Here is a 10,941-nt window from a genome sequence, read left to right on the forward strand (position 1 = left end):
GGCATGGCTCGATACCCCAGCAGACGACTTGTCTTCGCCGGCGCGGATGTAGCCGTGGTGCAACAGAGGGGCGTGTGAGCTGTGCGCGAATGCGTACATGTGCCGACTTGTCCGTCGCGGAGTAAGATTTTTATATTTAAATACGCTGTTTTTCCTGGCAAACACGCGTAGCAGAAACTAGTAAGTGCAGCGGCATGGCGACGAGTATACATATACACTATACACATATGTCTATCTGTATCTAGAGCGCTGCACCGTCAATCCATCAAAACGCCACGCACTTTGTTTTCCCCGCCGACCACCGCCCCCTGTGCTCGCCCGAGCGGGCGGAGCGCGTGCGTCCCTCTCTCCTCGCGCTTCTCCGTTGCTTGCTTTTTGCTTTCTGTCATTATTGTCTCCGTTCCTCGACTGACTCACCCCAACAGTGTCACCGCCGCCGTTGCCGCCCCATCTTCTCCGAGAGGGGAGGAGCAGGGGGAGCGCCGAGCATGCTTTTTCTCTTATTATCCCGCTGATGTATTTCGCGTCGAGCGGAGATTGCGTTTTCGGGTGTTGGTGTGGGGGTGGCGGTGTGTGTGTGTGCTCTCTCTCGTTGCCTATGTTGAGTATTGATAATCGTGGAAAGGCTAGGCTTGTGCAGAGTTCAAGTGAAAGTGAACAGCAACAATAGCATAAAAAAAGATCGTTGCAGGATGTAAATAAGTTTATTGCGAAACCATGAAAAGGGAGTGCAGGCATATAGTGTGTAATGCGAGAAGTGTGTGTCTCGGGGGAGTCCCCCTTTTTTTCCTCGGAACTAAAAAAATAGTTTACACAGGTGGCGACAATAGCTGCTGAAAAACAGGGAAGAAAGTTGTTTTCAAGTAGTAGGAGCCTGCGTCTGCGCGTCGTTCTCTGTGTTTCTCTCTTTTCGGCTTGAGCGTCCTTATAGTATACATATATATATATATGAGGTAGTTGTTTAACGGTTTTGCTGTCCGCATTCATGTGGCTTTTCGCTGTCTCCTTTTTTTTTCCTTGTTTGTGAGGATGTTGTTCGCCTACGCAGGACAGTGGCAGAAAGCGGAACAACGAAGAAAAAGCACTGATGAAGGGAAGAGCGACACGGGCGAGGGGAGACGCCGAGAAAAGACGAACACTTAACGAAGAGAGCAAATAGGCTGACCTATGATCCTTTCACCCCTCCCCCCTCTCCTTACTTCCTCAAAGAAAGCTGAAAACATACACCTGCCCAAGGGAATGGACCAAGCTAGAGACGATGCCGCTGCAGACATGTGTGCCTGTAGCGAATGGAGAGAAAATGGTAGTGGAAGGTAGAAAGGGAAGAGGAGTGAAGCTATCTAGCAAAGAAAGACGGAGGCGATCGGGCGGATGGTGGACTTTTGCTTGTGCATGTGTGGTCGGGTGGGGAGAAAGCCGAGGAAATAGGCGAGGAGCAGGGGAGGGGGGGGGGGACGGAAAAGGAGCGGCCATCATGCTGCTTCATCTCCCTGCCTGCTTGCTTCCTCTGTCTTCCTGTTTCTTTCCCCCTTGCGCACTTTGCCCCCTACACCTCCTCACGTCTGCTTTCGCTCGCGCCGCAGTGTTCGAGACCTCTCCTTTCACCTAACCTTGGCTCCCGCGTACTCCTTCCCTTTTCTCTCTATGCGGTGTCGCATTTTCGTTCGAAGATGTGGAACACATGCTCACGCCTCTCTGCACGGCTTTGAAGCCCCTCCTTGTATCTCTCTTTTCGCATCTTCTTTCTCCTCTTTCTCCACACGTGCGTACGTTTCGTGATGGCGCTCTTTCACACGAATCTCTCTCTATCGTTACACCATGAACGTGCATGCACTCCCCCTCTCCCCCTTGCCATGTACTCATTCAATGCACCATCCTACACTTACGTATTGGGCGTCTCCCAGCTCTCTCCTTCGCTCTCCCTCCTTGGCATTTGCTCTCTAACGCCATATTCCTTATATATTTCTTTTTGTTTGTTCTCCCCCTCATTCACGATTTTACGTTTGTTCTCTTTTCTGTGCATGTGTGTCTTTGGTTTGTCTTACTTCTTATCACACACACACACACACCGATCTAAGCACCTGCGGCTGCCCCCCTCCCCTCCCTACGTCGATTGTGCCATTTCACATTTCTTCTAGGCAGAGCCGCTGACTCTTCCTCTGCGCCAATAAAAGTGCCACCCGCTTGCGTGTGTACTTGAAAAATGAGCCACTCTTTTTGCCGCGTCGGCATTGCCATCTACTGCATTCTACAGCTCATCGCCTTCATATTCATCCTTGCTGGAACCCTGATTGACCAATTCCGCGTACAGAACGTGGATGTACTCAGCAACAGCCCGTGCCTGACGATATGGGGCTTCAAGGACAAGTGCATCTCGCTCAAGTGGAGTGTCCTGACCAAGGACTTATGGAAGGGCTGCCCTCAGCGACTGAAGCGCTTCAACGCGGCTGAGGCTCTGAGCATTGCTGCCGTCCTCATCAGTGCTCTGGCGTGCCTCATCGGATTTGTCATGCTGTGCTGCTGCCGCTGCTTGCGCTGGCTTTGCCTAATTCTGAACATTCTGGCCACCCTCTGTGGCTGTGCCGTCACCGCACTCATGATCGACGCCTTCTACAACAACCATGAGGAAGGCCTTCAGCAGTACAACAACTCCTGCTACGCGCTCCGCCAGAACGGCTCCGTCATTCGTCCTTCGGCCATCGTAGATGGCAATCCAGTGGCCACCCATTACAATTACGGTGCCGGCTTTGCCATTTACATTGTTGGCTGGGGCCTTTGCTTCATCAACATCTTTTTTCTCATGCTGCCGTGCTAAAGGGACGTGCCTCTCAGCTTTTCCCCTCCGGTTACTCCCTCCCGTCGGCCAAATGAGGTATGATTGTGCCCTTGCTCCACGATGATTTCGCACACAGCTGCTGTCTTGTCCCGTGCGCGAGTGCGCCGCCTTCCAGGCATGCGAATAGGGCAAAAACAGAGGTTTCTAAGACCAAACAAAAAAGCGTCTGAGGAGGCCAGCGCGATAGAGGAGATAGCACAGAGACATCAGAGCGCGCCGGGCCTGTATGTGTGTACGTCTATGCTTGTGCGTTATCACTGAAAACTTGCACGCGCAAACACACTCATGTACGGCGCATTCGCATGGAATCAAGTATATACACATATATGCTCATCTTTCGCTGTTGCATTCCTGTTAGTTCCTCGCCTGTTTTCCCGATTCCCTGATTTTGCGCGCTCGAATCCCAGTGATGGTGCTCGAGGCCTTTTCTTCCGTGAGAAATGTCTCTTCCTCACCTTCTTACTCGTTTTTTTTTTTTGCGCTCGTAGCAGTGGTCTGGCCGTATTTTTCCTTCGCGCCTGCATTGTCCATTTCTTTGCGTATGCGGGGGCCGGCTCCTTTCATGTCTCATTTTTTTTTTATGTCCCTCGTCGTTGTGTATAGCAGGTAGACAGCAATGCTCGATTGATGGAGACGAGGCGGTGGAGAGAACATGTGTGCAAAGCATGTCGCAGGCGGCGCGCGCCAGTGGCGTTCGAGCATCGAGCGGGACGCGGGAGCGAGAAAACGGACCGCCGGCCATATAGGAAAACTGCGAAAAGTGGGACGAGGTCAATGAAGGATGAGGAGCGAGGCAAGCAAGGAAGGAAGAGGACAGGCCGCTGAGGATAATCTTGGACGCTGATGTAACAAGAGAGCAACGAAACCAAGCTGCTTCTGCAATGCAAAACTGCCTTCATCCTCTCTCTCGCCACACATGCGGGCACGATCAGATAGGAATCCTGCGCGTTTCTCTAGTTTACGGCCTCTTTGCCTTCTCATCTTTCACGCCGCTTTCCTTACAGTCCTTCAACTTTTACCCCCCCCCCCCGGACGGCCCTCCTCCCGTTTCCAGCACGCGAGTCCGTCATGCATGTCTGCATCATGCCTCTCTCCTCACGCATGTGATCATCTCCATACAAGAACCTTCGAATGCGTCTGCCTCTCCCTTTCGCGTTTTTATTTTCTTCTTTTCTCTGTCTGTTGTGTCCCGCTGCCTTTCTTGATCTCAGGATGTGCTTTTAGAAAACTCGCACACGCACCTGTGCCACGTCACGTGGTAACGCCACGGCGCACGTCCTTCTGTTTTCCGCGTGCCCCTTTGCCACCGATATATATATATATATATGTATGGCGGCGCTCTCTCTTCGTTTTCATTGTCTTGACATCCGCGCTGGCGACGACGCTCTTACGTGAGGCCACTCCCCCTCCCTCCCCACTCTTTTTTTTTTTTCGGTCGCCACAGCTCTTCGTTCTTTGTTTATATATATTTTCTCTCGGTACACATTTGCTTTTTGTTTCTGCCGACGTCTTTTTCTGGTTTTGGTCGTTTAGCTCGTTGATGGGCTCTCTCTTTGCGCGTGCTTGCATGTGTGTCTGTGCGAGGCCCATGCCATCTCGCCTCTTCTTTTCGTTCCGCAGCTCTCCTGCGTCGGCATCCTGTATTCTTCCCGAAGACAAGTCATCCTCTTCCTCTGGCTCTTCCCCCTTTTTTTCGCTGTTGCCTTTTTGGTGATGATCACGCTTCCACGGCTGCTGCCTGTTTCTGCACCAGCTTGTCGTCTATGCTCCCCACACGGCTATATTGCGTGCGTGTGCTCAAGTCGCCTGCCGTTTCCATCTCGTCTGTGTGACTTTGTACCGCGCAGCAACCCCCCGCCAACGGTGCCGTGAGCCTTCACGCTCTTCGCCTTGCCTCCGCCTGTTCCCTGTCTGTCACTCCGTCTTTTTACCGTTCTACAGCGTGTCGCGAGTCTTTTTGTTTCCATGTCTGTTGTTGATGATGTTATCGGACCTCATCATGTTGCCACACTCGCATGCACATTATCTGTCCACGCACGTGTGTGCACCTGCTACTTGCTGCTTGTGCGCGCGTGTGCGTCTGTGTGTGTACACCGCCAAAAAAACGAGCAACGGGGGGGTGGGGGGGGGGGGGAGAAGCCGCTGTAGCGTGGGCAAAGGGGTGGAGGGGGAGGGGGCGATAGGTGGGAGGTGTGGCGGGTCGCTGCTTTGTGATAAAACGGAGACAAAGCCGAAAACACGTCCAGCGGGGCGCAGGCACCCACGCAGACAAAAGGAAAAGACACCTCAGATGATGGGGTCGCCTTTAGTGTGCAGCAGATCTCCACCAGCGAGGCTGTGCGCGTTTCGTTTCTTCTTTTTTTTGGTTTACATGTCTTTTCTGCCCTCTCGTCGATTTTCTTTCGTTTTATGGTATTTGCGTGTATTGCTTCTCTCTCGTTTCGTTGCGTGGACGCTCTCCGGTCTCCCACGTCCTTCTTTTTTTCCACACTGCCTTTGTTTTTACATTTTTATCTTTGTTGCTCGCTTCTTCTCCAGCTTTCACAACTGACCGAAACCACACCACACCCCGATGATACCCGTGTATACCCAGTTCCACCTGTGGCCCCTCGACTTTTTGCGCACCTCACCGCCCTCCGTGACCATATCTGTATTCCCCTTCTTCGTGTTGCTCGACAGACGATGTGCGTGAGCGGGACTCGACGCGTGTGCGCACCTCTCTCTCTGTCTGTCTTTAGGTGTGTGTGTGTGTGCAAGCGCATTTTTCTTTGCTTCTCTTCTTGGACTTCCCATTCACTACTGCGTTCCCTCCTCACTCGTAGATGATCACGGCGTAGACGTGTAAAAGCCTTCACACGCCGTTCCAGAGCTCAGGGAACATCAAGAGCAGCCAAAAGAAGTACATACATACACATACAGCCGACACAAAATCAGCCGCATTGTTTTTTTTCTTTTCGTGCTGTCTGCCCTATCCATATGCCCTCCCCCCTCCTTCTTCCCTCCTCCTCCTCTGCACTTCATCCAGAAGACACACACACACACACACACACACACAAAAGGATACACATCAAGCAAAGGAGAAAGACGAACCAACGCAGACGATGAGAAGAGCGAAGAGAGGATCAACGATAAAGTATGCGTAGTTTCGTGTGACTGTGTGACTGTAGTGGAGCTTGAAAGGATGAGAACCACAGTGTGTGTGTGCGCGCTTGTACAGAAGGAAGAAGGAAAAAGGAACAGCAGCCAAGAACAGAGGTACTACTGAATGGCCACACCGAAAATGTCAGATGCCTAGCGCCTTTTTTGTTCTTTCTGTTGTCTCTGTCTTCCTGATGTTCTCCCCTCGCGTCTTTCTCTTGTCTATGCCGCCGCCCCGCCTCGCCCCTTTTCTCTATTCTCTTCAGTCAGCAATATCCTCGCGCTTCTCTCACCTTTACCCTTTTACTTGTTTGTTTTTCGTCATTCTTCTGCATGCCTCTCCACGGCTGCGCTTGCCTCCCTATTCCTTCCTTTCTTCGCGCTGTTTCGGTGTTTACTTCTATTGTGCATCGTGGGCGTGTTCTCCGTGTTGGCTCCGCTCCCTCGCTATCCTCCTCCCTTTTGGTCGTCGAACGAGGAATCCTTATATAAATCCTTGCCTGCCGCCTGCTGAGCGTGCGAAGACCTTTTCGGACCTCATTGCCGGGCCAAGAAGTACACGAAAAAAGAAACAAGAAGGGGTGAGGGAGGGGCAAAATTGCTGACAGGCGATCATCACCGCAGCAGCTGAGACGAGCGTGAATGTGGTTTTGCCTGTGAATTCGGAGATGATTCTTTTCGTGCCTGTCTCTATTTCTATTTTCTTTTCCATCTTTCTTTCCTCGAATGGGCCGGTGATGCGCGCGCCCCCAGTGAGAGAACCAGCGGATGCCTTCCAGTTTTTGCGTGTTTTTGTTGCCTCCTTTCTCATTTCGTTCTTCGCGCGCGCGTAAGCGTGATTGTGAGTTTTTCTTTGCCTTTGCATCTGTGATACGCTCTTGCTTCATGGGTTACTCCCGTTTTTTTTTTCGTTCTCTTCTGTCGTTCTCTCTCGAGGTCTCTGACGCTTCATTGCACACCTGTCCACCGCCCTCTTCTCCCTCCCCTCTCCACATCGGCCGTGTTCGAGGTTGCGCCTTGTTTCTTATGCTTTTTTTTTTTTGAAGCCGGTGCTCTTCCTTATATTCTGTGGGTTTCTTCCTGTTGTGTTCCCTCTGTTTTCCGGCTTGATCCATTCCCTTGTGACTCCTCCTTTGCTTCCCCCCTCTCTCTTGCTGTGTTGGCGGCTACTCGTGTCACGGCGAAACAAGTCAAGGGCATGCTTCACAAGTATCGATAACAGCAACAGCGGATAAAAAGGGAAAAGGGGCATTTCTCTGCGAAAAAGGCAACAACAAAGAAATAAAGTTGGAGTAGTCGACTATGCATGCCTGGTTATAAGCGCACCTATCTGCACCCCTCCCTGCGCCACTGCCTCTCTCCCCTTCCCTTCGAACACACGCACACCCACACCCACACCAGGCGCGGGCTCAAGGCGACCAAAATCCTCGACGCGCGATAGAGAGGGATAGAGAGGAGTGATGCGGCACGTCCACGAGCGCGAGCGAAAAGCGGCATCAGAGACTATGGGCGAAGAAAAAAAAGACTGGGGAAGACAACGATCAAAGCCTCTCTTCCCTTTTTTTGGTCTATTTTTGGAAAGCAGCATGGGGGAGCGAAAAAAAGGGAAAACGAGCAACGATGCCCAATTTCTAAAAAAAATACTCGGCTCTTCCCTCTTCTAACGGCTCTTAAACGAAACGTGCGTTCACCCGCACGCGCACAGGGACAGGCAGACACAAAGGCGCACAAATGAATGAGGTGTACATCATGATGCATGGAAGTGTCGTTCGTTGTGACCGTACGTTGCGAAGGAAACTGTGCTGTCGCGTGCCGGCACTAACCGTGGTGTTTTGCAGGCTCGTGAGTTTTAGATGCATGTGCAAAGCATGTGTGAACGGCATAGTATAATCGAATCCCACTCCCTAAACCTCCACCAAATACCAAAACAAAATGGTAGGCACGAGGGACAGAGAGCTGCCAGTATCGGAGTTTTGCAACTCTAGTGGCTTGTGCCCCTCTCTTCTTCCTTCGCGCCTCTCCTTTGTTCCGCACCCGCGAATCCCAACACTGAGGAGCGAGTGGCCAGCTCATGCATCCATGTTGCTCAGCTTCCGCCACCTCAAGCTGGCTACTTATCTAGCCTCTCATGCCGATACACAACCAAGCACTCGCTTCACTCTTTTATTTACTGTGCCCTCTCTCCGCTCCGCTCCTCCGATGACCTAAATTTCCCTGGTTGTCAAAACTCAACCATAAAATGTAACACTTCTACCTGTATACACGTCTTTTTATTTTCACATCGTTTTCGTTTCTGCCCCGAACGCGTTTCGGCGTCGTGGGAACATGCACACACACACGCACACACATGCATACACGCCTATACACACGCACACAAAGCACTCTTGAACAGATTTCTCGGTGTTCCACTTTCTATTCGCCACGTCGAACACGACTGCCAAACATACTGTGTGCCTCAGCTTCGCTCTCTCTTTGACTTTTTCTTATTGCCTTCCTCCTTTTTTTTTGCCTCTTCTTTTCCTTGTTTCGCCGCTTCGTTTCGCACACATCCCCCTTTTTTTGTGTGTGTGCAGCTCCCACAAGTCCCTCTCTCCTCCCACTCCTCCGAGCCTTCCTCATCTCCCCTCTCGTTGCCTCCTGTTATCTTTTTTTCGTTTTTTTTTTGTTTCTTTCTCATCACGGTCTAAAATAGAAATTGAAGGTGCTATTAAGCACATTGTATCCACATCCTTGACTTGTGTCTGTGTGTGCGTGAGTGTTTTTCTCTTTCCTTCTTTGTCGTCGTTCTCTTTCTCTCTCCGAATGTTTTTGTTCTCTTTCTGCATTCTTTCTCATCTTCGCTGTTGGTAGCTGACGCGCCGACTCACACCGTGCCTACACTCCTACGGTTATACGCTCACAGACACAGGCATTGCCCACTTGCTCCATTCTCCTCCAAACTCTTCCCCTCACTGCAACAAAAAAAAGAAAAAAAACAGAAAGGCTAAAAAAATACACGCACACACACACGCGATCAGGAGCGCATTCCTCCTCTTTTTTTTATTAGGGATCTGGACATTGTGGTGGCCCCTCTTTTTTTCTCGTATAGTTTCCGTTTTCGCGCATCTTTTGCTCTCTCTTTCCGTCCACGTTCTTCTTCGTCCCTTTTACCCCGGCCTCTCCTGCCCCCCCTCACGCACACACTCGCTTACACCGCCTTCCGCTCTCTCTTAGTTTCGTCTTTCTGTTCTTCCGTCTGCATTCTCTGTGAGCAGCTACTCATCCCCGCATATACAACGGCGGAAACGAAAGAAGCAGCACGGGCACATCAGCGTACAACTACACGCACTTTACACCCCCAAACAGAGGACGATCCCTCCTCCCCTTCCTGCTCCAACAACAACAAAAATGGGCTGCATTTCCGGGATAATATTCGGCATCCTCCAGTTTGTGGCGCTACTCTTCATCGCTGTTGGCACCCCGCTGGCGATGTACATGCCACTGAACGACAATGCTCTCCACATCCACAACGGCTACTGCATTTCGCTGTGGGGGATTCGCGATAGATGCTTGATATTGCTGTACTCGGTTAGTCCTAACGACGTCTGGGCTGAGTGCAACGGCCGCGTGGGTCGCTTCAAAACGGCGCAGGTGTGCGCCATTGCGGGTGCCGTCATCCTCGCTGCTTCGATGCTGGGAAGCTTTCTGGATGCGTGCTGCTGCTACTGCATCAAGTACGTGTGTGTTTTGCTGAACTTACTGGCCGCGGCTCTGCTTGCAGTCAGCTGGGGCTGCATGCTGGATTGCTATGTGCATAATCAAGGTAGCCATATTGTCGGTAACGTGGACGTGTGCACGCAAATGCGCAACTTCACCGGCGTTGATAACGCACACCCCGAGGGAATGCAGCTAGGCGCTGGTTTTGCTCTTCTCATTGCCGCCTTCGTTATCAGCTTCGTGAACATCTTTGTCATGTTTATTCCGTGCTGAAGTCGGGCTTGCAAGGACCCACCCCCTCTGCAGAAGCACAGAAGCGCAGGATACTGCACGTTGCCCCCACCCCCTCCCGAAGAAACAAAAATAAAAACAACGAAAAGAAAAAAAAATAGTGAGTGATGGGTCGGCTGAGACACCAGAGAGAAGCGTTCGCCATGCGATGAAAGAGGGAGCGGTGAACACAAGCGCCAAGTGGAAAAGCAGGCGCACTGCACGCACAAGTGCTTTTCAAGCCGCGAAAAACAAAAAGAAACAGCAAAGCCCACGCATAAACCGCGGGGGCGGGGGGTGGGGCTGCGGCACTAGCTAAACGCGCACTCGATGACGGCGACAAAGACTGCACTGAAATCTTGTCGCGCGCACCCCAAGAGGATTTTGCGGCTCCCCTCCTTTTTTTCTTTCAGCGCCTTGCGCTTGCCGGTGACTGTTTTGCGGCCATTCATTCTGGTGTCTGTGCTTCGGTGCCTCAATGGGCGCGCTTTTCGAAAGAGCCAGCAGCATGTTGGCCCAGCAATGGAACGCTTATGAACCCACTGCAGTGGGACGATCTCGCGGACCGGCAAGACAGACAAGGACGACGGAGCAATGGGAAAGGGAAGGGTAAGAAGCGCAGAGTAAAAGAGATCTAAATGGAAGCATCTTTTTCTTTAATTTCGAGTTGCGCGCGAGCTTCAGAATCCTGGCGACCGGGGGAAGGGGAGGCACACCTCTCAGTGTGTGGTGGTGTCACAAGACTCAGCACCCCTCCCCCACTCTCTGTGTGCTTAGGGAAGCCAAGCAGCCCCTCACCCCCCCCCTGCGCCTGCTAATGCGGGGCCACCTCTGGTGGTGGCAGGGTCCAGAACCCACGACGTGGGGAGGTCAGAGCGATTCGCCGCTACTGATGTCGGGGGACCAGGCCTGGATGGCGTTGCGCCGAAGCGACCTGCGACGGTGAACACGCCTGCGCCAATCCATATGATGGGCGGAGTGCCAGCGTGACTCGAGCATAC

General features: G+C 52.0%; 2 protein-coding genes across 2 annotated transcripts; both read left to right on the forward strand.

The window, feature by feature from the left end:
- Positions 1-2,203: 2,203 nt before the first annotated feature.
- On the forward strand, positions 2,204-2,815 carry LDBPK_341040 (amastin-like protein; the record flags this gene model as incomplete). The annotated part of the gene is made up of 1 exon (XM_003864218.1): positions 2,204-2,815. One exon carries the CDS (start codon positions 2,204-2,206, stop codon positions 2,813-2,815), a length of 612 nt encoding a protein of 203 aa, XP_003864266.1.
- Positions 2,816-9,361: 6,546 nt separating this feature from the next.
- On the forward strand, positions 9,362-9,943 carry LDBPK_341050 (amastin-like protein; the record flags this gene model as incomplete). Its single annotated transcript, XM_003864219.1, has 1 exon — positions 9,362-9,943. The coding sequence occupies one exon, from the start codon at positions 9,362-9,364 to the stop codon at positions 9,941-9,943; it is 582 nt and encodes a 193-aa protein (XP_003864267.1).
- Between the last annotated feature and the right edge of the window lie 998 nt (positions 9,944-10,941).

The sequence above is a fragment of the Leishmania donovani genome, chromosome 34, assembly GCF_000227135.1.
Source record: "Leishmania donovani BPK282A1 complete genome, chromosome 34".
In the NCBI taxonomy this organism is placed as follows: domain Eukaryota; phylum Euglenozoa; class Kinetoplastea; order Trypanosomatida; family Trypanosomatidae; genus Leishmania; species Leishmania donovani.